At 36.3% G+C, this 21,465-nt stretch overlaps 1 protein-coding gene across 3 annotated transcripts in view; it reads left to right on the forward strand.

The window, feature by feature from the left end:
• SERGEF (secretion regulating guanine nucleotide exchange factor) overlaps positions 1–21,465 on the forward strand; it is a 77,465-nt gene that overhangs the window by 22,401 nt on the left and 33,599 nt on the right. For 2 of the 3 annotated variants that reach the window (XM_039350807.1, XM_039350809.1), the window contains 2 exons: positions 2,038–2,204; positions 13,065–13,101. In XM_039350807.1, coding sequence (XP_039206741.1) covers positions 2,038–2,204; positions 13,065–13,101 — 204 coding nt within the window. Of the gene's footprint in view, positions 1–2,037; positions 2,205–13,064; positions 13,102–21,465 lie in introns of those variants that run through there. The other variant, XR_005557603.1, reaches the window with a different exon arrangement.

Here is a 21,465-nt window from a genome sequence, read left to right on the forward strand (position 1 = left end):
AATCAAATCTGTAAGTGATTAAAAAGAGCCTTGATTGTGCAGAAACCTCCTGTGAATACATGCAGAATCCAGCTTCAAGCCATGCTAGCTAACATGGTTTGGGGATTGAAAGGACACAGCCAACTTGCATAATTCTCTTCTGGAAGCTTGAAACAGGCTCTAATATATATTTAGTATGCAATTAAATTGGCAGAATCCCTGACATTGTGGATAAGATGTATAGACTCTTTTAGATAATATGGAGGCAGAATTTGTGGCTGTAGCTAGTCACAATCCTCTTCTTAGCTATATGTGTATTAAGAAAAAGGAGGACTCCCTTGCTTAATTATAAAAGGGGCCAAAGCCCATGAGATAAAATAAACTATTCAATTCCTAATGTGAAATGTAATAAAAGAATGATAATGGTACACTGTGAAACAAGATGAAGTAGCAATGGAGGTAGAAATAAAAACAATTGTAATATGCAAGTGCAAGTTATTAATCAGTGTAAATTAAGAATGGGTACTCGCCTTCTAAACATAAGAGGGATTTCCGTTTATTGCTCAGGGAGCAGCTACCTTGCTCATGGAATGGATTAATGCTAATGTAAGCTAAATAATAATAGCAAGGAACAGTCATGTGTAACTAAGAAACCGTTCACAATGTAAAATAAGAATACAGATAGAACCAACTTGCTTTGTAAATAGAACAACTTGCTTTCTTCATATAAAATCTCAGTAGTCATTTTTTTTGCCAGTGGTAGATCAAAGAATCTAAAATTAGTTTAGTTTAGTAATGGAAACAAAGCTGGGGTATCCAAGAGGTGATTTCACTAGTTCATATATCTTTAGTTAAATATAAATCAGTGGTTCTCAACCTTTCTAATGCCACGACCCCATAATACAGTTCCCCATGTTGTGGTGACCCCCAACCACTTATACATCACCGGGTGCTAGGGGCGTGGCCAAAGAAAAGGGGAAAAAATGGCGGACAGCCTTGTTTGGCGACCCCCGTGAAATGGTCATTCGACCCCAAATGGGGTCCCGACCCACAGGTTGAGAACCACTGATATAAATCATGTCTCAGGTCTTGTTCTTTTTAAGCTCTGTTAAACTAGAAATCAAGATTTGACTTGTATTTGGAGAGCTGCAATTAATTTTGTTATGGAATTATGTCAGATATGTTTATAATAAAATCACTAAAATTAGATTTGCAGTCAGTATTTAGTTATTACTATTACAAGTTTCAAGGGAAAAGTTGTATCATGAATTTTAAATAGGACAAAGCTATGGCTAATGTGGCCAATTTGTGACTTCCAGGTAGAATTGGAAAAAATGTTAATTGAGTATTTCATCCATATGTAGGAGAGTTTCTTGACTCATTTCCTCTCACAGGAGATTAGGAGAAAATTGGTGAGAAGTAAGCTAAAATATTCACAAACCTGAGATTTGCTCCTGATGATTCTGGAGGGCTGAAATGACAGATAGATTGTCAGGTCAAAAAAACTGGGAAGCAAGTCTCTATTAGTGTCACAAATTTTGGGTAGTAGCTTTGGGTATGGACATCTTTTCATCTTAAAAGTGATATGTACATGTTACTTGAACATACACATGTTTTTATATTTCAGTTTAGGGTGGATTTCTAAACTTGCTAAACTTGTTGGACTAAATTCTAATAAACTAAGTTCACACTTTGTACTAAGGCAGAAATGTTCTGCTAGGAGGGTACTTTCTCTCCCCCCCCCGTCTGTCTCTCATTTTTGCCTAGATATAGAATATAGAATATGAATATAACAAACAAAAGAAATCATGCTCAACAAATCACCATGGTTGAATTCATAGAAACTCTACTGCCAAAACCATGCAATCCCATTCATATTTAGTGCTATTTATGAATCAATTGTGTGCAAAATATGTAAACTGAAGAAAAATAAATATTTAATGAAAAGGAAAGCTTAATGTGATGCATTCCAATCTTGTCCAGCTTAATAATTTTATTATGTTTTTATCTAATTGCCAATTCAAGAACTAACACTGCAATTATGTCACTGATATCTAGAGACAGAGAAAGTCTTCACCTGGGGTAGAGGAGACTATGGTCAACTTGGAAGAAGTGAGATGCCGTGCGAAAGAGAGAGCCAGGACAGAAAGAGATCAATAGAGCATCATTTGAAAGAGTCCTCTTTTGCTCCTGCTACAGTGCCCAAACTCTCTGGTGCATCTGAGGTAAGGAAAAACGATGCCTTCTTTTCTTAATTTGAATGGTGCCTCTGGCACAAGGGATGCTGTACTGTCTCAATCCATTGAATCAATATTGCATGCATTTACTTATTATATCTAATATTCTGCCAATTATTTAATTTGTGAAAACTGAAAGACAATCCAAATGTGGTTCTCTATACTGCTCTTTTAATAAATAGTTTGATTGCAGCTTTCCCTATACTTGCTTTTTTACAACACAAAAGTCTCTAATACGCACTTTTGTAGACAATTCTTTGTAGAATATAGATAAGTTATTTTGCACAAAATATTTGAATTGTGAAAGGCTGGCTTTAATAATCTCCATTCATTATTACCACCCTAATATGCTGGATTTCATACTAAAGTTAATTGTAGAAGTACTCTCTCTGAAAAACAGCCAGGGAAAGAAAAGCCTCTTTTCTAATGAACAGAAATACAAATGTTCAGCAAGACATTTGCATGTGTTTGTGTTCTAAAAAGTGCTGAATTTTGTTTGAAGTTACTTGTTTGTTATTTTAGTATATTAATTACAACTATTCAGATACTCCTCGAGTTAAGGACCATTTGAAGTTATGACACCCCCCTCCAAAAGGGTTCCTCTGACTCAATTTCAAAATTACAGTCTCTGTCGTGCCCTTGTTTGTTCATCCTTATGATGGACTGCAGTCTCAGCATATTAGATAAACATTAGTTTAGAACAGTGTTTCTCAACCTTGACAATTTTAAGGCATGTGGAGTTGAAGTCCACATGCCTTAAAATTGTCAAGGTTGAGAAACACTGGTTTAGAAGACCCTGAATTTAGAAGACAACTGAATTTCATATGGACTTGATCAGAGTCAGTTTAACTTATGGCAGATGTGTACTGACTACTATTTACCATCAGTTTGAATGTGATTCTGTTAATTCTGAACACTGTCACATTCGTACATAAAAGGGGGTATGAACATTTATGCAGCCACATCATTCTAGATTTTAATTGTTATTTTTCCTTTATAAAAGATGTTTTTCAATTGAATTGTACAGTTTATATGTTATATTAAAGATGGGAAACATTCTGAAGTGATTTATCTTAGTCTGATTTTTTTTTTTACATCTCAAAAACCTGGTATTTTAACAGGTGTATGTAGACTTTCTATATCCATTATGGACTTATGGAATTCTTCTTTTCACTATCAATGAAGAGAGAAACCTGAATTCCTTCTTAACAGACTCTTCATCACAACATAGCTTTAAAAACCCTTTCTGTTTGCTGAGAGCACAAACATGAAAAGGCATATGAAACAGATTTATGAAAGTGGCTTTCACTCAAACAGACATAGCAGATCCTGTACTTTTCCACTGATTGTTTTTTTAACAAGTCAGAACTGTGGATGTGCTACAGTGAACTGCACTGCAGGCTGCAGCCCCCGATTGGCATGCTAGAAGCATCTTTAGCATACTGCTAAGTAGAGATTGGTAAGGAAACTGGGTCAGAAAACATGCTTACTGTACCTGCAAGAGACTGCGGAGTGTAACAGCCTGGAAACAGGACCGTCCACAGTATGGCACTGTCTTACTAAATGCCGGCGTACAAGGTGACCCGGCGTATAAGACGACCCCCGTCTTTATAGCTGGGCCGTATTCCTAGAACGTCGTCTTATACGCCGGAAACTACCAGTATTTCCGGCGTATAAGACGACTCGGCGTATAAGATGACCCCCGTCTTTGGCGCCGATTTCAGCGCTTGCGGAAGTCGCCTTATACGCCGGCATTTACGGTAAGTATAATGAGAAAAACTGCTAAGAGTTTGCCATAATGTGTTTTTGGGTGATTGCCAGTTTTGTATATATTTAGTTCAATGCCCTATAAAACACTAATCTATAATACTTTGAAGAATACTCTCTCATTATTCTGTATGTAGCCAATAATACTTCTTATATAAATATGTAGGCAGGAAGTATGTTTGTATTGAGCATCACTATATATGTAGCACAACGATGAACTGGGTTAAGTCTCAATTGTTGCAATAATGTATGAGATGGATTTTAATCTAGACCAGACAACCTGTGACCCATTGTGTCATCGTTTCAGAGATTTTTCCATTTGCGACAGAGAAACAGAAAGATTACAGGGAAGCAAAAATATCATTGGAAGCAGGAACAACTTCTGACTTCCTTTTCACTTTCCCATTGAGTTTTCTTACTCACTGCTGGCAGTGAGCATGGAAAATCTTCCTCCCTTTAAGTGTGTGATAAGCATTTTTTTTTTGTTCAACCATACCATATGGCTTCTAGGAAATATGGGTAGTCCTCATTTAGCAACTGCTTTGTTAAGTGACTTATTTTTAACAATAATTTTAATAAGATTTACAAGTACATAGATAAAACACTAATACAAACTAAGGAAAATAAAAAAGGAAAGAAAAAAAAAAGGAAAATATGACATAAAAGAGGACTCTCCCCGACAAGTATAAACATTTTCAATAACTTAACACCTTCTCTAGTATTTCAATACAAAATCCCTTCTTCCCATATCTCATCCTTTATTGACAATCAAATGATAAAACCTCATTCAGTTCCAATCAGTAAAAGTCTATTAAGAGCTAGCCAAAATGTTAACAAATACTTTTTAACTTTAATAAAAAAAATACCTATTTTGTAATCTAAACTTATCACTTTCTCAAGGAAATAAAGCAAAAGAAATATCTTCCCATTTATAAACAGATTTTTAAAGCTTGTCATTCACCTGGCCCAAAAGAAATCCCATTAATAGCTGCCAGGAACCACAGCATATATATTTTAACCCTGATCAAATAGATTCACTTTGCAGTCCTTCTGTTTACTTTTAAAAAGGTTAATTTTTAAGCCTGTCCAGCGGTATCCCACAAGCTGATTTCTTATCATTTTCTCTCTATCTCCTTTTAGGAACAATTTGAGTAATTTATCTCCTCTCAGAAACAGTTTCCTTTATTTCACACATTCCTTTTGTAAATCTAAGATTTCCAAGTCACTCTTCTAATTTATTATTTCTATGTCTCCTTTAATTATAAAGATACCAGCTGATTCCATTTGTAAATCCACCCTGGCATCTTTTTCCATGTCATTTTTGTAATTGAGCATATTTTTAAAACACTAAATCCACATTCAAGTTAGTCTCAGTTTTAATCCAATAAAATCAATTTGTTCTGTTATCTCCTGTTACGTACATCTTCAGAATTCTGAGGAGCTAAAACGGCAAAAGGCAGAGCCATGTTCAGTCTGCCCTTGTTGTCCCTGGAAGTCTTGCAACCCTTCAAAATGATGACCCTGATGAAAAAAGTATTTTTATGAACAATCCTTGCATTTACAACCTTTGCAGGTTTGCAAAGTGAAGGAAAGCTGAAGTAAGATCATAAACACAGTTGTGATTTCACTTAAAGGCTGCTTCACTTAACGGCCAAGTTGCTGGTCCCAACTGTGGTTTGCTAAAACAGTTGGATTGAGATGTCGGCTACAGAAATTAAATAAATACAAAAATAAAATAATAAAATAAAGAAGATAATCAAGGACTGCCTGTATTGTCTTGTAGCCTTTCTATATGAGGCTGCGAACACCACAAGTGAGTGCTCTGAATTCACTCATGGTATGAGGAGGGGTTTGAGATACATTGAAGGGAAGGAAGATGGAAAGAAAGCTGGAACAATTAGGAGAAGAAATTGTTCCTGGGGAAACTAAAATGGAAATCCAGGCTTCCTCTCCTCTGAATTAAGACAGGATAGTTTTCGTTTGTGAGGACATCTAAATGACAGGGAAGATATTATAGAATGTTTTATTGCTTCTTTACAAGCCTCCAGGAGGCTAAAATGTTTTGTTGGCTACTAACCTTTATTAATTTATTTTTTAAAGCTGTTAAGAATACAGACCGTGCCATAGGCCATTGCAGTGATTAATCTGTTTGAAACAAAGTGTTAAAGCTTTAAGCTTTAAGCTTTTGGTTTAGCTTAGTGAGGTTTGATAATTGTCTTGGCCTATCAAAACAGAGGCCATTCATAGGCCGTGAACGCAGTTTCATTTTTCTCTTTGATCTTTCAAATAGTTCTTGTTTGAAAAGATATGCATGCATGCTTAGCTAACATTAAATATGCTATTACATTATTTATTAACTGAATAAACCAAGACAATATTGACAAGTACAAATGTTGTTCTGTAGGTATCATATAACGACCCATAAACATATAATTTATTTATGCTGTTTAGTAACAGAATTTTTAGCCCAGATGGACAGATTCCAGTTGATGTACAAAAACAACTTACACATGAAATATAACCAATTATCATTGTGAGTCTTTCATATAGATATTATTAGTACCGAAGCATACTTTCATTAATTTATTTGTACAACGGAGAGTAAGATTATCTGATTTAGCACGGTCACTGGCATGGGCATTAAGGCATTCTTTTTTAAAGAGTATTTCCAATGAAATTTTGATGTTATTATCCTAGATCAGTGGTTCTTAAACAGTTTGATCCAATTATCCTTTTCCTGAACCCAAATAATGCCATTACATCCACAAAACCCCCCCCAACAAACCAGACTTCGTTGCATTACACAAGTATCTTGCAAAGTTGCCCATTTGTGTATGTGCAGTATTATGTTTACTGATAAAAAGTTAGAAAGGAGACAATTTCTTGGACAAAAAATCCTGCCTTTCCTTGGATGATAAACCCAAACTTACCAGGCTGATGTTATTCTGGATTTGAATTAAACAGATGGATTGCTTGAGGAAGAAAATCTCTGCATCTATATGTATGTATGCACCAGATACTGCTACACAATCCTTACCTAGCCATTCCTCATAGGCTAGTAACAATTTAATATACCGTATATGCCGGCGTATTAGGCGACCTGGCGTATAAGACGATCCCTGTCTTTATCGCCGAGCTGCATTTCTAGAACGTTGTCTTATACACCGGAAACTACCAGTATTTCCAGCGTATAAGACGACTCGGCGTATAAGACGACCCCCGTCTTTGGCGCCGAGTTTAGCGCTTCCGGAAGTCGTCTTATACACCGGCATATATGGTAATTATTTGATTATGTGCCATCACGTAGTTTTTGCCTCCTAGCATAGATTTTCTCCATGATGAGGTCTATGCAGATTCTCAGTCGTGGTTGTCCCAAAGGTGCTTTTTCAAGAGGCAATTTTGTTTTTCCTTGAAGATATTTCGCTTCTCATCCAAGAAGCTTCTTCAGTTCTGACTGAATGGTGGAAAATAGAAATATAAATCCTTCATTCAGTCAGAACTGAAGAAGCTTCTCGGATGAGAAGTGAAACATCTTCAAGGAAAAATAAAGGAAGTCAGTTTCCTTTTGAATATCTCTAATTTATCCCTAATCTGTTTTTTTCAAGTCTCCTCCAATTTCTTGCTACCGTAATTGAGTCCATCGACTTTGCTGCTTTTCTTTCCTTTCCTTCTACCTCTCCCAACATCAGAATCTTTCCCAGGGAGCTGGGTTTTTGCATAATGTGTACAAAGCAAGATAATTTGAGTCTGGTCATTGTGCTTCAAATGAGAATGAATGAATGAATGAATGAATGAACGAATGAATCAAGTGAGCCATTGGTTTGTTTTCTTGGATATCCAAGGTATTCTTGGATTTTTCTCCAATTGTAATATAATTGTGTTTTTTAAAAATGAAATCAACTTGATTCTGTAATCTGTACTTATTGAAACTATGCTGTTGAATTTGCAAGGGGAAACATTTTGATAACTTTTTTTATTTTCATTTGGTTTTTCATTTGTTGAAAAGCCCATTTCCAAGGGAAATTGAAGATTTCTGTTCTGTTCTCCTTTGGGAGTAAATAATTTTTCAATTCTTCCAAACTTTTCTGGGTGGAGTGGGAAGCTGGTTTGGCCAATATATGAAATTTCAGCCATACTGCTTTACTCTTGGAAGGTTATTTTTCCTGGTGTTTACTCAGAAGTAATCCCATCCTTGGGCTCTCTGCAATTTTTAAAGCTCACGGTCAGATTATCTGGATGCATTTCATCTTACCAGCGTTTGCACAATTTTATACTAGTTACCTTCCAGGTAGAAGCTGGCTGTGACTTTGCATATCTTTGGAATAAACTATATAATTTTCGGCACTCTTACAGTTTTAAAAGAACGAAGCTGCTGGGGAAAGGCCTATATCAATGGTAGCGAACCTATGGCATGGGTGCCAGAGGCGGCACTCGGAGCCCTGTCTGTGGGCACACGTGCCGTTGCCCCAGCCTTGCCTTCCCCCATGACCCCCTCCTCGCCAGCAGCCCCCCGAAGGAGAGTCGCCCCACACGTGGCCCACATGGAGCAGCGCAGCCAAGAACATGGCAGCCAGGCAGCATAGACAAGACTCTGCCCTCACACCCCATCATGCGGTTGATGCTGCAGGGTGCGGGCAGAGGGTGTAGCCGCCATAGCGCTGCTGAGCTGCCTGGGCGATCTGCGGCGGGCCCTGGAGGCGGTGAGTAGTCCTGTGGGCAGGCAGGGCGGGGGATGGGGGGGAGAGTGGGGGTGGGGCGGGTGGTGGTGGAGCGGGGCCCAGTTTTTGGGCACTTGGTCTCTAAAAAGTTTGCCATCACTGGCCTATATGCATAAATGATTATCGGCTTTTTTGATCTCCTAGTTGCTTCATCTTTTGGGGGAAGGAGGCCTGAAAAACGAAGTGTTCCCTTGTCTTTTTGTAGGAGAATATTTTAACAGCCTGTAGGAAAGTGCTTGGAAAGAGTTCTGTGCGGGAGTGTTTCGAACAGACACTAGGTGTCAGCTGATTCATACAATGCTAGCCAATAATTGGTAAGAGGGTGAAGAGCTGTCCTGATACATTTTGCTGTGACTCGGTTGCTATGGAAACTGCTGCTTTTGTACATGTATTGTGTGTGCAACCCCTCCACCATATGGGTTCTGCTTCACAGACACTGCAGATTATGGAAACATGTTGCCACAATATAGCTCTTTAATGGTGTTGCTTGGATCATGAAGAAACTATTCTTTTTGGTAATTAAAAACAAAACCAAACCACCCTCCTCCGTGCCTCTTCTCCCTCCAGTTTTCTGTAGGCTCAGCGCATCTGTTGGCAAGCCGAGTCTTGTAGGCATCAGAAGGCAGACCTCTGAAAAGAATGAATATTGCCATTTTTTTGTGTGTGGGGGGGAGATCAAAGTTGGCAACGGTGCTTCTGCTGTGAAAACAGTTAAAAGGATTTGAAAAAGCTTTGTGATGTCAGCCTGTCCTAGCCCAGAGCCCATTAAATCTCTTGGACTACACATCAAATCATCCTCAGTCTAGGGATGATGGGATCATTCTGCTAAAGTCTCACTATAACACATATTTATCTTTAAGCCTTATGTTAGCAATTACCGGTAATCAGACTGGCATGTTTTCATGAGAGGAAAGATATTATTTGACTTGTTTTTTTATTTTTAAAAAAGCCTGCTCATCTTTTAACCTTTTGCAATCAGGGGAATTTCTCAGTGGGGCGAATATTTCCACATAGAATTAACTCATGTGCTTGAATGTGCTATAGCTCAGTAATCCTATTTTATCTGAAAGTAGCTATGATTTCTTCTAAGGTTTTTAGCTAGGAAGACATTATTATTTTTGTCTAAATACTGCAAAATTCTTGGCTGTTGCCCAGCTTTGTGCCAGCCTGGCTATCCAACATCCATACTTCCTATTGAATAGGCTTGGTCTGAGCAGCTGTTTTAAGTCGTGCAGCTTAATCTTTTTTGTAATTCTAGTAAATAACATCATGGCCAGAATAATTATACCCATCCATTAGACAATCTTGCTTGTCCTAAAGAGAGAGAGAGGAAAGAAGTCAATAGGATGCTGTCAAAAGCAAAACCAAAACTTTTAAAGGTGTCATTGTATATACTATATTTAAAATAAGATTTGAAGCCAATAACTATAATTGCTGTAATAATTTTAACAGTTGCTTTAGTATAAATTGTCTTTTGTCAACCTGCTGTATGCAGACTTTCCATAGGATGACCAAAACATATAAGTTATAGGTCTCAGAAAATTGAATGACATGTAATAATATTTTAATGGTTTTATTTATTCAAACAAGCTAACAATAACTAAGTCGCTTGGATAGTAAAATGGGTGACATATAAATTTAATAATAAAAATAAATAAACGGTGACTGTCTTAATAATATGAGGTAACATTACTATGATGTAATGTTAAATTGAAAAATGAAAAGAAAATGAAACATGATGTTACAAGCAAGACACTTTAAAAAATTGACCTAATTGTTAATTGGGTCCTTCCGTGCTTTCTTATTTGGACTGGGCTGGGGAATCCAATGCTGTAAAAGGACGTGTAGATTTATCTTTCTATTATTGCAAGAACCAAAACCAGAGGTTTAGTCTTCTGAGCTTTCAGATACCTTGGACAGTTCTTTTAGAGGAATTGAAGAGACACACTATTGTAGAAAACTAGATTATTTTATTTTATTCATAGAAAAAACATTAGAGTTTCACAATCTTACAGCTGTAAAGCAGCTCACATCTAAATGTCTCATCTCTATCAGAATGGTTCTTGGCAGCTGAAAAAGTATTAATGCTTCACATTGTTTCTTTCTGTGATGAAAATAAAATTTACTCCAGTTCTTGAATTGGTCATCTCTCTCTTGAATCCCTCTAAAATGCCTATCCCTCTGCAAGGTGAAAAAAGAAATGAAAATATTTTGGTGGTTATCCATAGACAGAGTAATAGAAAATTAGATAGCAAAGATGGATGAGAAAAAAAAAACGAGAGCAAGGAAATGGAAAAAAATAAACTACAGTGTCAAAGAAGGCTAAAGTTTATAATCTTTTGCTTGTAGCTCTAAGGAAAAAATATGTAGAACAAGCAAATTCTTATTATGCTAGACATAAAGAGCTCAGCAGGCTCAGATGGAATAAGCATAGCAACAAAACTAAAAACAGGTTTAATCCCCTCAAGATGTTTTAAGTATTTTTTTCCCCTTGTTTATGGAAACTTTCAGTCATCCAGGTCATGGTTCTCTCAAAAATACGTTTTCAAAAAGCAACTGGATTTGCTTTGTTTTTGCTTGAAAATGTTTCGCTCCCCATCCAAGAAGCTTTTTTCAGTTCTGATTGAATGGTGGATGATAGAAGAATTTCTATTTCTTGCAGTCATCTGATCATTATCACTTTTTCTGAGAGTTGTTGAGGTCAGGTGTGTGCCCTCAGGATCACCAGAATAGTGATTTTTTTTTTCCTTCTGTCGGACAGTGAAAATTCCTCTTGATGCCATCAGGTGCTTTAATAAGAAAAATTGCAGGAAATCTAATAAAATCTTGATTATTCTCATAGCTCATCCTTCTCAATATAGATAACATTCTATGTTCTTTCACTTTCTTAATGTTGTCCGAAAGGGACAGAATATGGGGCACTTTCTTTTCATCCCTATCCTTCAAATATTTTAGTGGCTTACATTCTTTTTGCAAAGGATCATTTTTCAGTGCAAATCTGAAGAACTTCATAAGTGACTGGGATATATTAACTGCTTTAAAATGAAAACACACAAAATATTTATTTATTTATTTATCTATTTACTGACTTAGTTACTTACTTACTCATAGGTAGTCCTTGACTTAGGACCAAAATTAAGCCCAAAATTTGTGCTGCTAAGCAAGACAGTTGTTAAGTGAGTTTTTTCACATTTTACAAGCTGTCTTGCCACAGTTGTTAGGTGAATCACTGCACTTTTTAAATTAGTAACACTAAATCAGTAACACCAATTTAGCAGCAGTTGTTAAGTTGTTAATCTGGCTTTCCCATTGATGGTGCTTGTCAGAAAGTTGCAAAAGGTGATCATATGATCCTAGGACACTGCAACCATCATAAATACATGCCAGCTGCCAAGCATGCGAATTTTGAACATGTGACCGTGGGGATGCTGCAACAGTTGTAAGTGTGAAAAATGCTGTAACTTCAAAGGGTCATTAAATGAACGGTTGTAAGTCAAGGACTACCTGCACGTACTGTGTAAGATTTGTGTAGCTGCCTATCTTAAAAAAAACTACTCTGGATGGTTCACAACAAGAATAAAAACTGAACTATAAAAACCCTAAATATATGTTTGAATATGTTGCAGAACTAATAGTATCTCCACAACATTCAAACTCCTATTTTTAACCTATAAGGCCCCAAATGGCTTCACTTGCAGATACCATTAGGATCAACTCATGAGAGGATCAACATCATGAAAGAAATTAGTGGGAGCCCCTCATGGTCAAAGATGAGGGAAGTAGATGAAATTGGTAAAGACAGAGTTATTTTAGAAAGTTTATGGGAATGGCAGAGTAGATGTCTTAATGTGGTTGGTTAGTCAGTTTTTGCAATTTATCAATCTTGTTATATTTAAAATAGTTACGTATTACAGTTAGTTAATGTTAATTATCAAGAATCTAGTATATAATTATTGTGGTATACAAAATTGATCAATAAGTTTAAGAAATGTATATATAAAGGCATATATTTAAAATATATGAAGATATATCTGTCTGTTTATCTGTCTGTACTCATTATGAATCACTTTCCTGCAAACTTCCTTGGTTGCAACTTTGTAGAGAGATATAAGAAAATATTCCTTTATACATTGTGTGGTATTGCCCCTGAGATTGGACTTCTTTGCAAAAAGGATTAGATTACCTGTGCTAAAATTGCTATATATCATTACCAAGATGAGAGGCAGTATGATTTTCAATACCAAGTTTATTTTTTATCATCAATGTATAATATAAAATGTATAATATTCTAAAATTGTGCATTTAGGATACATTCTCTTGTTTAGTATTTCAGTTTACTATTCTATTATCATTTGTTTTGCAGATTGCATGTGGTTCAGAGCATAATCTAGCAATAGTTGGTAAGTAGTATGATTTTTTTTGTTAAATGTTCTGAAGTCTTTCTCTTTTAGCTGTATGCCAATTGTAGACCAAAGTATTTAGAAAGTGTTCTATATTCTGGAACTAATGCAAACTAAAAAAGTAGAAAAGAAGGAAAAAAGGGATAGAAAGTGCAGAAAAGAAAACATAAAGAGAAATAGAAAAGAAGAAAAAATAATGTAGTAAATAATATTGTTTCAATAACTTATCACCTTCTCTGAGAATACAACAATCATTTCTTTGTGCATCTCATCTCTTTTCTATAAACAAATTCTTAAAACTTGACAGCAACAGTTCATTAAGGGTTACCAAAAAGGAAGATATATATTTTAATCTTAAATAAAATACATATTCTCCCCTTTATATATACTCCTCCCCTTTACTTTAACATAGTAATTTATTGCTAATTCTAAAAATACAACAAAAAAAATGTTTTCCAGATCTTTAGAGCTTTGCCATTCAATCCTAGTCAGCAAAAGGTTATTAAAGGTTGGGTTACCAGAAATATTTTAACCTGGATCAAATAAACCAACTTTGTATTTTTTCCATTTGGTATTAACAATCTTGATCTTTAAACACTTTAAATAATATCTCAGAGCTTGATTTCTTTTCATTTTCTTTTTGTTTCTTCTCTGAAAATCCTTTGGAACTTTAACAAATCTCTTTTATAAACTTAAAATAAGAACTTTTCCCCAGTCATTCTTGTAGTTTATTATTTGTATATCCCTTTTAGTTATTAAGATATCAGCCATTTCATTTGTATATCCACTGTAACATCTTTTTACATATCATTCTTATAACTCGTCATTATTAAATCCGAAGGAGATAGGTGGTTAAGAAATATGAAATAAGATAAGATAAGAGATAACCTTTATTGTCATTTTTATACTGTGGGCACAATGGCACACATCAAAAATGAAATTTAGTTGCCCGCTCTCAAAGTGAAACACATACATGACGCACACTTAAACAGAATAGAATAGAACAGAACAGAACAGAACAGAATAGAGAGATAGAGAGATAGATCCACATTTGAATTAGTCTCAGTCTTGGTGTTATCCAGTAAAATTTGTTTCACTTTTATAACCTCATTTAAATCCAGTTTTACCATAATAAACAATTTTAAGATTAATTTCTGAATCCATTGTTCCCAAATATCCTTGAATCCATCCAGAGTTAAAATAGTTTGCTCCATTCTGTATTAGTGAGTTGAATTTAAGTGTTCTTCTTTATTTATAATCTATAGTTCCTCCTAGTTCCTTCTATTGTCAGACCTTCAAAATCCTATCTTATTTTCCCATGGAAAGTTTTCTTATAATTAATTTCAAAATCATTTCCAATCTCTCTGGACCTTTAATCTGTTAATAACTTTCTGAAATCAAGATTCTAACCATCCTTTTATTGTTTATCCCCTCCTTCTTTTAAAGCCCTTAATCTTGTCCTTAGTGCTTCTTTCTCCAAGGATTGAAAGAAACTCAATGTTATAAAGGTTCTTAATAGTCCTGTCAATGAACAGCAGTGCTGATTTAATCAGATACTTGGGAGCCATGGGCTTGGCAGCACAAGGAAACAACAGCCAATTTGCCAGCCATTAACACACCAATCAACCACTAGGAAGGCATCATATAAACACGACTCACAGACTAGCCCAAAGCACATATCCCAGTAGAGAGAAATTCCTGAAGATGGGCTCCAGCACAAGTCTGACGGCTCGGAAGAGTAAACCTCTGGTCTGGTGACCGACCTAGATTCGATCTTGCAACGTTATCATGGGATATGTATATTTGCCTTCGTTCGTGAGGTTCTTAATAGTTGAAAAGCAATTAAAATATAATTCCAAACGTGATTAAAAAATGAGGCTCGACTGATGCCTCTGTTAATGGCTATGAGCTTGATAGAACTTGACTTTCAGCTGCTTCAATCATAAGTTTACCACAAAAACTTTGGTTCCTGCAATCCACTCACAAGGACAGCTGTCCTGAGTGTATAAGTGCAATCTCACGATCTCTCCTTTCTCTGGAGAGATTGAAAGTGGCCAGAATTTTCTTTCTGGTTGTTGATTTCTGCAGCAACATCTCTGCTCCTTCAAGGACATTCAGCTTATCATGTCCTCACCAGAAGTAATTGGAATTGTTGGTGAAATTCTAACTCTAACAAAGCTTGGGCTACAAATCTCAAATAATACAATTAATAATTTCTCACATTACAAAAACCTGTTGTTTCCAGTGCCTGCAATTGCAGTGATTTCCCACTTAATGCTCTAATAGTGGTGAGATCTTTTTGCCCTCCACAGAGCATTTGTGTACAGCAAGGAAGCACAGCATGTCCTTGTATTACTTTTATCAATTATACATGATAAAGTCTGCCTTGACTAAGACTACTTTGTATGAGCTTCCTGAAAGATCAGCATGGTAGCATGTTAACAACTCCTTCTTTCTCCTAGCTGTCCTAATCATATCCATAGTTTGCTCAAAGGCTACTTAGCAGGAATTCTTCCTAACAACCAAATATTATTCATTAGGTCTAGCATTTATAACACTGTGCCATCAGGTTTTATATGCTTGAGTAAGAGGTAGACATAACCATTTGATTTGTTTCTTGTCAAAGTCCTTGTTCAGTTGTATTGTAATAATACATTCAAATTTAGGCAGCAGCCAAATTTATTCTAGAAGTGAAAACTGAGCAAAACACAGGAATAATAAAATAGGTGACAAAATAACATAGCTAGCAGGGAATTATGTCAGGAAGGATTGATATAGATACAGGGTATCTTAGCTGATAAGCAGATTTAAACAAATATAAATATGCATCATTAATGTTTATGTTTGCTAACTACAATGATTAAAAGAAAAGAAATTCTCTAGAGAAAAAAAATGGACATTTGCATATTGTCATTGCTTTGTGGTAAATATATAATTAAAAAAATCTTTGGAATTTTTGCCAAGTACAGTTTACAATGAAAAGGCACATTTTAAAATTGATGTATTTTATGTAGATCTAACAATAAACTATTTTTATACTTATTCTATTCTTTCATACTCTCACAGAGGGAGGCTTTACTAGTCACAGAATAATTTTGCTTTTAAGAATGTAAGAGTTTATGGTTGATTAGAGTTCCATGAAAAAAGAGGTTGAGAGATTTTGAAATATGTTAAACAGATGAAAAAAAATAGTTTATCTAGGCACTGATAAGTATAGTATTCTATATTAATGAAATGCAGTTTTACTTGGAGCAGCTTACATCTTGCAACGATAACCTCACAAAGCTTTGCAATTTAGATATCAACCAAGTCATTCAACATGCTGGCTTCCCATAAACAGGGTAGAAAGTATTAACGGGTTTCTTGTTTTGGAAGATCTAACTATCAGAACTTACCATATGTACACAGTATATCCGCTTCTGAAAGTAAAAATTAAAATAAACCAAATGCATATATGCAGACATTGATCAGATATTTCAAAATGCCCAGCAAGCTCTGACTTTCAATCATTATTATCTCCAATATGTCAGTGGCTGAACAATGACAATGCATCACTGTCAGGTAGTTATAAGAAATAGCCAATTAAAGCTATTCCCTCCATAGCAAACATTTTGTACTGTCCTTAATTTATGAATGGGGTGATTTTACTTTCTGGAATGGTGTATGGCAGGGGTAGGCAATCTTGGTTCTTTTATGACTCGTGGACTTCAACTCCCAGAATTCCTGAGCCAGCATGGCTGGCTCAGGAATTCTGGGAGTTGAAGTCCACGAGTCATAAAAGAGCTAAGGTTGCCTATCCCTGGATACGGTCTCTTGCTTGAGCAAGGAGTTGGATTAGAAGACCTCTAGGGTCCATTCCAACTGTGTTATTCTTTTACACATTTTTCCACATTTTCTGATGTTGATGGAAATTGCGGACAAGGTTAATCATGGTAGATTAAATTGTGTGCTATGCCTGTTATACAGTGCTTTGCTACGTTCACCTATCCTGAAATTCTGAGATCCTTATAAATAAGCCTATTTAAAAATATATATAACAAAAAAAGTTGGAATGGAGAAAAGCTGGTCTGTGTTCTAATAACACTCTTTCTCAGGGCATCTGAGAAAGCTGATTTGCTAGAAGAGCTGAGGTCACAAAGCTGTCAACAGATGAATTTTAGATTTGTCTGAACCTAATGGATAAATTCAGATTAGTTTACTTAAATTTATTTGATGGTGCCTTCACACGTTGCATGAATCTAGCTATTCTGGTATAGGCAGTGTAGGTAAGAAAATAATTGTTCGGCATGGTGAAAATACAGATCAGTGGTTAAGTGCATAAGCAATTTAAGGATTAAGAATGAAACGTTGAATGGTCTAAAATAACTGTTTCCCAATCCTAACAATTTCAAGAAGCATAGACTTCAAATCCCAGAATACAGGTTCCTCCAGTAATTGGGACTGGTGTTAAAGAAAATCCTTTGAATTGCAGTTTTCTTGCATCTTTATAGACTGCTTAGAATGGAGCTTGGGTGCGGCAAAACATTTTTTTTTTAAATCCAAGAAATTACAAACAATGTCTTCATCTGTTGTATATCACATGTAGGCATACAGTCAATAAGAAAACAACGTGAGTCCAAATGGTAGGCTTCTGCCCTAAACTAACTATAGTTTATTCATGAAGTCGTTTGCAAATTACACTAAGCAAAAGATAAGCAAACTACGTTATGACTTAATGTGAGATGAAAAGTGTAGCGCATAGTTATTCTTCTGATTATTTTTTTGTGTTAATATAAACAGATGGTAGCCACCATGAACAGATAGAAGGCCGCTTCTCTTCCCATTTGGTTTGCCAAATTTTCCACAGAGGATTTTGAAAGACAACTCTCTAGTGCAGTGGTTCTCAACCTTTCTAATGCTGCGACCCCATAATACAGTTCCCCATGTTGTGATGACACCCAACCACTTATACATCACTGGGTGCCAGGGGCGTGGCCAAAGAAAGGGGAAAAAATGGCGGACAGCCTTGTTTGGCGACCCCTGTGAAATGGTCATTCGACCCCAAATGGGATCCCGACCCACAGGTTGAGAACCACTGCTCTAGTGTCACCAGTTGAAGTTTATCTTTTTCAACCTTTGGGGAGAGATTTTGCAGAAAGTGGCTGGAAGGAAAGTTTAAGTTGCTTATATATTTCATAGTATAAAGCAGAACTGGGCACAACCTGGCTAAGGCACCTCTTTTAATTATATAGCAAACATCATGTTGTTCAGCCCTCTTAGTGACTAGTAGAATATCAGTGCCATTTTTTTCTGAGACAGGAGCATAAACAAATTTTGTCACAAATCCTGCCTTGTGGGTGTTTTGCTTCTGACAGATCCCTGGTGGGACAGTTGCTACTAGGCATAAAGAACAGCTAGTGTTTATCATAATTCTGATTTACTTTTCAAAATGAATGATGGAGTGATAGGAGTTCAAGCTCTTCCTCTATAAAAATGCCATGCAAGCTGAGACAAGCACTGGCTCTTCTCCAGAGGCTTTCTGTCCTATAAATAATCATATCAGAAAGCTTTTCAGGAAAAGTAGTTCCTGGGTTAAGAATTACAGCGTATGTGTAGATAAAATATGTGTATGATAAGCATGATCCATAACCACTCTAGTTCCATTTGTCTCATCCTGTACACATAAGATGTTTGGCAATTCTTTTTTTGGATAGTCCTAATTAGAATAGAACAGAACAGAACAGAATAGAATAAAATAGAATAGAATAGGACCTTGGCGGTCTTCTAGTCCAGCCTCCCGCTCAAGCAGGAGAACCTATACCATTTCAGACAAGTGACTGTCTAGTCTCTTCTTAAAAACCTCCTGTGATGGAGCGCCCACAATTTCTAAAGGCAAGCTGCTCCACTGGTTAATTATCCTCACTATTATGAAGTCTATCCTTAATTCCAAGTTGCTTCTCCCTTTGATCAGTTTCCAATCATTGTTTCTTGTCCTGCCCTCTGGTGCTTTGGAGAATAATTTGATCCCCTCTTCTTTGTGGCAGCCCCTCAAATATTGAAATACTGCTATCATTTCACCCCTATTCCTTCTTTTCTTTAGACTAGCCAAACCCAAGTCCTGCAGTCGTTCTTCATATGTTTTAGTCTCCAGGCTTTTGATCATCTTAGTTGCTCTTCTCTGAACTTTTTCCAAAGTCTCAACATCTTTTTTGTAGTATGATGACCAAAATTGGTTGCAGTATTCCAGGTGTGGTCTTACTAGGGTTTTATAAAGCGGTACTAATACTTTGCATGATATTCATTGTATGCCTCTGTTTATACAATTCAGAATTGTATTAGTTTTTTGGCTGCTGCTGCACACTGCTGGCTCATATTCAAGTGATCATCTACTAGGATACCAAGGTCCCTCTCACAGTTACTGTTTTAGAACTAGGTCTCTCCTAATCTGATTTTTTTTCTGCCTAAATGTAAACTTTGCTTTTCTCCCCATTAAAATTTATTTATTTATTTATTTATTTATGAGACTTATATACCGCTTTAAGTGCAAGCACTCTCTAAGCGGTGTACACCAGTAAGCAATGTATATATATATTTACATTGCCCCCAACAATCTGGGTCCTCATTTTACCTACCTCGGAAGGATGGAAGGCTGAGTCAACCTTGAGCCGGTGAGATTTGAACTGCTGACCTGCTGAACACAGTCAGCTAAAGTGGCCTGCAGTACTTCACTCTAACTGCTGTGCTACCTCGGCTCTTTTAGTTGGATAGGACCCATTGTTCAAATTTATCAAGATTTTTTTGGATCCTGAGCTTGTTTTAGGGGGTTTGGCTATTCCTGCCAGTTTAGTGTCATCTGCAAATTTGATGAGCTCTCCTTCTATTCCTTCATCTAAATCATTAATGAAGATATTGAAGTGCACTGGGCCTAAGATGGAGCCTTATGGTAGCCCACTGCTTACTTCTTCCCTGTGGATGGAGTACCATTGAGGACTACTCATTGAGTACAGTTTGTCAGCCAGCTACAAATCCATCTGGTGGTGGTGATGTCTATTTCACTTTTTTCTAGCTTACCAAGAAGTACAGTAGATTGTGGTCTACTTTGTCAAATGCCTTACTGAAATGTAAATATACTAAGTCCACAGCATTTTGTTGGTCTACTAATTTAGTCACTTTATCAAAGAATGAAATAAGATTGGTTTGGCATAATTGGTCCTGTTTTGGTTTTTTACTTCTCTACTAACCATGTGGGATAGAAAAGTTCAAATGGAACTTTTTTTCTGTACTGTACCAGGTTTCTTTTAGAAAGTAATTCTTTGAAAATGGAAATAAATGGATTTTTATAAAGTCGAAATATAGCTGGGATACTTTAGGGCTGACAACATTAAAAAGAACTAGTGGCCTGTGGACAAATGAAACATTTGAACTTACAGCATGCTCCAATTCACCGTAACAAATGCTGAATTGATCTTGAACAAAAATAAGTTAAAATCAAAAAGAATGAATGAGAAAATGGTTGTAAGCCTGGATTATAATTCTGTTTCTCTACTTCCCTTCTCCCCCTTGAAAAGTTACTAGAATACAATCTAACAATTTGATATATCTTGAGATGATTTTCAACTGTTCATATTGCAGTAGAAAATAATAGTAATTATTGTTAATATTGTTAATATCATTTTATTTCTTATTTCAAGTAGAGAAATCTCTCAGATTCATGATGGTAATTCCTCTACTAAATATTTTGACATCAGTTTGATTAGTTGGAAGAAGTGGGAAAGGTAGAATGAGAAACCTAGGCAATCTATAATGACATAGGCAGCTAGAACAAGCGTTTTTCCAGACTGTATGTTCAGCCATCTCTTTGGTAGATCCAAGTCTCTCTTGGTTAGTCAAGACTGTCTGGGAGGTAACCATACAGTGATACTTACTTTTTCGAGGGTGGTGGTTGTCCCTTGAGCTTTGGAGGTTGCTGTACTGTGCTTCCTCATCAAGAGACCATTGAATCTAGGTAATTTCCATTCACCTCCTATCTTCCCTTTTGAGAAAAGTTTGTTGAGAAGATGGTTGGCTTCAGCTCCAGAGGATCGTGAAGGTCACAGATTATCTGGACCCATTTCAGTCAGATTTCAAGCTGGGTCATTATAGGGAGATATTATTGGCCACACTTGTGAGTGAACTGAGTGGAAATGCACTGGAGATTGTGCATTCATCCTCATGTTCCTTGATCTTTCAGTGGCTTTCAGTACTGTCAATCACAGTACCCTTCTGTACTAGCTGCAAAGATGGAAAGTGGGAGGAACCGTTTTATGGTGGTTCCCCTTTCCTGGTTTCAATTGACTTTGAGGTACAATTCAAGCTGCTGGTTACCATCTATAAAGCCCTTCATGG

The sequence above is a fragment of the Crotalus tigris genome, unplaced genomic scaffold, assembly GCF_016545835.1.
Source record: "Crotalus tigris isolate CLP2741 ecotype Arizona unplaced genomic scaffold, ASM1654583v1 scf7180000018354.2857554, whole genome shotgun sequence".
NCBI lineage: Eukaryota > Metazoa > Chordata > Lepidosauria > Squamata > Viperidae > Crotalus > Crotalus tigris.